Source organism: Neophocaena asiaeorientalis, unplaced genomic scaffold (assembly GCF_003031525.2).
Source record: "Neophocaena asiaeorientalis asiaeorientalis breed wild unplaced genomic scaffold, Neophocaena_asiaeorientalis_V1.1 scaffold230, whole genome shotgun sequence".
NCBI lineage: Eukaryota > Metazoa > Chordata > Mammalia > Artiodactyla > Phocoenidae > Neophocaena > Neophocaena asiaeorientalis.
In genome coordinates this window covers 6,900,946-6,907,314 of record NW_020175186.1, presented here as the reverse complement: position 1 = coordinate 6,907,314, position 6,369 = coordinate 6,900,946, and the positions used below count along the sequence as shown (strand labels likewise).

General features: G+C 39.0%; 1 protein-coding gene across 1 annotated transcript in view; it reads left to right on the top strand.

The window, feature by feature from the left end:
• Positions 1–2,910: 2,910 nt before the first annotated feature.
• The window catches only part of SLC5A12 (solute carrier family 5 member 12), a 45,652-nt gene continuing 42,193 nt past the window's right edge, over positions 2,911–6,369 (top strand). Inside the window, exon 1 of the mRNA XM_024764729.1 lies at positions 2,911–3,327. Coding sequence (XP_024620497.1) covers positions 2,989–3,327 — 339 coding nt within the window. The 5' untranslated portion in view covers positions 2,911–2,988. The remainder of the gene's footprint in view (positions 3,328–6,369) is intronic.

The following is a 6,369-nucleotide window of genomic DNA, read 5'->3' as shown; positions in this document are numbered from 1 at the left end:
CCCCACGGTACAAATTAGTAAAAGCCAAGGTTAAGACAAAATATTAAAGACCTATTTTTCCCATTAACCCTGATTATATCAACTGTGTAAACTTAGAGGAGGAATTTAAACAACAGGACAGAGACAACTCCTGGCAGAGTTTTTGCACATTTCTTTGCAACTAAAAGCATATTTCAGCCATCAAAGCTTTGTGTGGTCAAATTCAAATCCATGGATCAAAGTAGGGAGTGCAGGCAGTACCCAGACTAAACAAATAATCAAAGATTCATTCAGTTACTCAGATGTCAAAAACAAAATTAAAGTTTCCTCTGTTTGATAGGAAATATTTCTGGCCTTGGACATTATGGATAATTTTTGTTTTCTTCTTTTGTTTTTTGGATGAGTTCCTTACTTTCTACAATAGCTAACTATGTATAGCTACATAATAACTATGTACTGGGCACTCTGGACCAGGCCTTGTGCCTCTGCGTTCAATGAGTTGGTCATCTACAACTGCTGACTTGCTCATACAGACATACACATAGAGATTCTTTAAAATAGGTGAGGATATTCTCAGAGTAAAAAGTGAGTACCAAGGGAGCCTGTTTCCTACAGGAGTTGGGGGCGAGAGCAGCAGGAGATGTGAGTCAGGGAAGGCTCCACAGAGCAAGGTAGACATGAACTAGATCTTGTGGAACATACTGGTTTTGTAGGGATGGTGTTGGGGAAGACCTTTGAGAAGGCAGGAGAAGCATGAATGATGTAGAGAAATTGTCCTCCAGAGGTTTGCTGGGGGTACTTCAGAACAATAAACAGAGTCTAATAGGAGCAGAATCAAGAATCTGTAACTGTTTTGTAAATAAGTTCATTTCTATCATTTTTTTAAATTCCACATGTAAGTGATATCATATGATATTTGTCTTTCTCTGTCTGACTGACTTTACTTAGTATGATAATCTCCAGGTCCATCCATATAGCTGCAAATGGCATGATTTCATTCTTTTTAATGGCTGAGTAATATTCCATCGCATATATGTACTGCATCTTCTTTATCCATTCACCTGTCAATGGACATTTATGTTGCCTCCATGTCTTGGCTATTGTAAACAGTGCTGCAATGAACATTGGGGTGTGTGTATCCTTTCAAACCATGTTTTTCTGCAGATATATGCCCAGGAGTAGGATTGCTAGATCATATGGTAGTTCTATTTTTAGTTTCTTAAGGAACTTCCATACTGCTCTCCATAGTGGCTGTACCAACTTACATTCCCACAAACAGTGTAGGAGGGTTCCCTTGTCTCCACACCCTCTCTAGCATTTATCGTTTGTAGATTTTTTTGATGATGGCCATTCTGACCAGTGTGAGGTGATATCTCATTGTAGTTTTGATTTGCATTTCTCTAATTATTAGTGATGTTGAGCATCTTTTCATGTGCCTCTGGGCCATCTGTATGTCTTCTTTGGAGAAATGTCTATTTAGGTCTTCTGTCCATTTTTTTGATTGGGTTGTTTGTTTTTTTTGATATTGAGCTCCATGAGCTGTTTGTAAATTTTGGAGACTAATCCCTTGTCAGTTGCATCATTTGCAAATATTTTCTCCCATTCTGAGGGTTGTCTTTTGGTCTTGTTTATGGTTTCCTTTGCTGTACAAAACAGAAACAGACTCACAGACTTAGAGAATGAACTTATGGTTACCAGTGGGGAAGGCTGGGGGGAGGGATAGATAGGGAGTGTGGGATTGACATGTACACACTGCTATATTTTACATAGATAACCAACAAGGACCTACTGTATAGCACAGGGAATTCTGCTCAGTATTCTGTAATAACCTTAATGGGAAAGGAATTTGAAAAAGAATATCTACATGTATATGTATATGTATATGTATAACTGAATCACTTTGCTGTACACCTGAAACTAACACAACACATTGTTAATCGACTATACTCCAATGTAACATTAAAAAAATAAAAAAGAGGAAAAATAGAAATAATTTTAAGGCACATAAGAAAAAGAATCTATAACTGGATTCTTACCTTCTTTCTCTCATTTGTCCTGGTCTTAACTAAAACTTAACCTCTTTGTACAAGAGTTGTGAATGGGTCAAAATGAAGGAGAGAGAGAAAAGATAAAACTGAGGACTACAAAAGATTTATTAATTATTGGTAAATTTATTTTCTGAAGCCTAGAGTCAAAAGAGAGTCAACTCTATTATGTTCCAGGGTGCTTCACTATAAGCACACATAATAGCTAATTATTGATCAGAAAAAAGAGAGTCAGAAAGTCAGAGACACTTAAAGACTCATCATAACCCTCTGAGGTGTTATTATTCCATGTTCCAGATGAAGCTCCGAGGGGTTAAATATTTCATCAGCAATATCACAGCTCACTTAGGTTTGCACCAACTTGAGCAAAGGTCTCCTGATCCCTCGTTCTTTACTCCTTTTCCCCCACACCCACTGTCTCATGGAGTTGCAGGGACACACCTTCACCCTCCCTTACTCGGAAGGAAGGTACAGGTGATAGTTGTGTTGGCATTTTACAGATTCTGTTTCACTCATTAAAAATGCTGAGGTGGTGAACTTGTATCACTTCTATGGTTCCCAGTAATGTTTAACCTTAAGTTTAAAAAAATCTAGGAGATTAAAGAACATGTTATCTGGCAAGTTCATTCCACCCCCAGTGGTTATTAATTTTGGAACACATCCGAATTCCTTCTCTGTGGCATATGCTTTAGCAGAGGAAAAGACAGCTCCAGGCCAGGGTCAGATTTCAAGTTCTCATCTGTTGGTACCACTACCAGATCCCTCTTTGTCGTCAACTTTTGAGATCTTCCCTGAGTACAACTTGGTTTCCGAAGTGCTACACAGTGCCTCTGGTCATCATTCTCTTCACACAACCACAGTCTCCTCTCCTGGAAAAGCGTCTACTCTACTGAGCTTTGCTTTTGGAAAGAAATTCTCCCTGAGACCAGGTTGAGAGCGACTCTCTGGTGCCATACTTCCCAGCATGGAGGTGAAGAACTTTGAAGTTTGGGATTATGTCGTCTTTGCAGCCCTCTTTGTCATTTCCTCTGGAATTGGGGTGTTCTTTGCCATTAGGGAGAGAAAAAAGGCAACTTCAAGGGAGTTTCTGGTTGGGGGACGGCAAATGACCTTTGGCCCCGTGGCATTGTCTCTGACAGCCAGCTTCATGTCCGCTGTCACTGTCCTGGGGACCCCGGCTGAGGTCTACCGCTTTGGGGCATCCTTCATCATCTTCTTCGTTGCGTACGCATTTGTGATTATCTTCACATCAGAGCTCTTTCTCCCTGTGTTCTACAGATCTGGCATCACCAGCACATATGAGGTAAGACAACTACTTCCTTCGTCTTCACTTTGGGAGGTAGTTGCTGTTTCCTCTCCACTTGAACATGTTTTGTTATTCTTGCTTTTTTCTCTAGTGATACACATTGTCTTGATGATAACACATGATAGTTGAAAAACACTCACTTATTTTCAGGGCAATTATACATCATGGGAAAAAATATTGCAGTGTTATTGGGGAAAGCTTAAGCTTTGGATACAGATACACTTGTATCCAAAGACATCTACAGACACATACACCTTCCATCTGTAGAACAGAAATAACAAAGTCAAGCCCACCAGGCTACTTCAATGATTAAATGAGAACATGTAGGTAAACATCTAATATACTGTCTAACTTGTAGGAGATTCTCAATGAAGGAAAGCTGATGTTATTACTTGTATTATTATTAACATCAGTATTCTGCAAAGCACAAAGAACATTGTGTATTGTCACTTTTCAGCTAAGAAAACGGAGATACAGATAAATGACTTAGTCAAGGTTGTACAGTGGATTGTACAGTTTTAGTAAAACAGTTCAGTTACTACATTAAACCAATTGCAAGTATATAACTGAGGAGATTTGAGACAGTACAGATAGAGGACGACATATAAGCATTTCACTGAATTTAATTTACCATTTACCTTTGCCCTTTACATATTTTCTAAATTGTAGTACCCTAATAAGAAGAAATTCAGATTGTGTAAAGTACATATTTTGGGACTGCCTCTTTCTTTATAAGAATTAGCAGTGTGGCATAGGGGTTAAAAGTATGAACTTTAAACTCAGGCTACTTGGCTTTGAATACTAGCTCTGCTGCTTAACTAGCTGTATGACTTTGGGAAAATGACTTACCCTCTCTGTACCTGATTTTCACATATGTAAAATAAGAATAATAAAACTACCCATCTTAAAGAATGTCTGTGAGGAGTAAGAGTTATTATATGCAAATACTTTTAACAGAGCCTGGCAGGTTGTAAACGCCATGGAAGAGTTTTATATTATTTATCATTATTGTTCTTGTTGTTGTTGCCGTCCCCAAATTTCTACCAATCTCTGTATAGAAACTTGAATTTATGTTTATTTGTTCATCATCCATCTTCTGCTACCTAGCCATAGATATTCTTTTTTTTAATAAACTTTTTTTTTTTTTTAATTTTATTTATTTATGGCTGTGTTGGGTCTTCGTTTCTGTGTGAGGGCTTTCTCTAGTTGTGGCAAGTGCGGGCCACTCTTCATCACGGTGCACGGGCCTCTCACTATCGCGGCCTCTCTTGTTGCGGAGCACAGGCTCCAGATGTGCAGGCTCAGTAATTGTGGCTCACGGGCCCAGTCGCTCCGCGGCATGTGGGATCTTCCCAGACCAGGGCTCGAACCCGTGTCCCCTGCATTGGCAGGCAGATTCTCAACCACTGCGCCACCAGGGAAGCCCTAGCCATAGATATTCTTACCAGGATCTTTTGAAGTAGTTAAAACTGAAAGGGTAGAGTCTATTTCCTGACCTCTTGAATCTGGGATGGTGACTTGCTTGTGACTTGCTTTGACCAATAGCATGTGGCAGAAGTGATGTGTGAATTGGGAGCTTAAGTCTCATGAGGCTTATAGCTTCTGCCTTTGCCTTCTTGGAATGTTGTCCTGATATAAGCTATGTCAGGAAGTGGGTCTAGTTGTTCTAGCTTCTGGAGGATGAGTGAACAAGTAGAGAAGAACAGAAGCACACTGGCCAGCAGCCAACACCAATCACCAGACATGTGAGTGATGCCATCTTGGATTTTCTCCCCCAGCTGACCTTCCCATTGATTGCAGCCCCATGGCAGCCCTGGAGAATCAAGTAGAGGAATCACCCAGCCAATCCTAATAATTGTGAGAAATATTAAGTCCTTGGTTTTTAAGCCATTGTGTTTTGGGATTGGCAATAGCCAACTTATTTAAATGTTTTGATATGCAGGGGGATTTCAAGACTAATCTATGTCACCTGTGCTACTTTGTCACTATCCTCTCCCATGTCAAAGCATAAGGAACTGTTCTCACCCTCAAGTTATAAATTAGGCTCAGCTCATTTGCACTATCATACATTTTCATTATCTCCACTTGGACAGTTTATAATTGGTCTCATCATGTTGTCTCCACTTCACTTAGAGTTATTTTCTTCTTTCTCTCATCAAACATTAATAGATCCAGCATGCTGTTATTTACCCTTAACACTACCTGTGAGCTGATGTCTACCTGCTTTCTCATTTTTCTTGGACTTCTTAAACTAAATAGTTTCTGAACTACTTACTTCTCTCTAATCCAGACTTTTTCATTATAATGCCCAGGCTACTACTTCTTCCATAGTGTTTTCTAAGCATAGATTATACACTTTTTTTTCCTGTAAATTGCTTTCCTTTTAGTTCTCCTTTAAATTACATCTGTGGCATTTTAGTAATTATATTTAAAATTTGAGAAATTAGGTGTGTAGGTATAAGATATCATTATTATTATTTCAGTACAGTAAATAAAGTGACAAAATATTTGTTGTAAATGCATATTTAGGGTGTGATAGGGTCTAAACCAATGTTATGAGGCCTTTTTAGGTCATTATAAGGATTGGTGTTTACTCTCAGTGGGATGGGTCATTGCACTGTTTGGGCAGAAGAGTGCTGTAATGTGATTTGTATTTTAAGAGTATTACTCTAGCTGTATGCTGAGGGTAATTATAAGGTTTTTACTGCTGAAGCAGGGGGTCTAGTTAGGAAGCTATTGCTGTAATCTAGGCAAGAATGATGGTATTAGCGTGGAGACAGAGGGGATGATGCAAGTGAAATTTTGAAAGGGTGGGGAGGAGGTGCCAGGATTAGTTTATGAATTGCATGTGGGGAGTGAGACAGAAAGAGGAGTCAAGGATGGCTCCATGATACTTGAACCAACATGAAAAGTGGACTTATTTCCTGAGATGGAAAATAGTGTGGCTATATCAGGTATGGGGTTTTGAAAATAGTCGAACATGATGGTAAATGTTACCTGTGCTATTTTTACTTTTTTTTTTTTTTTTTTTTTTTTTTT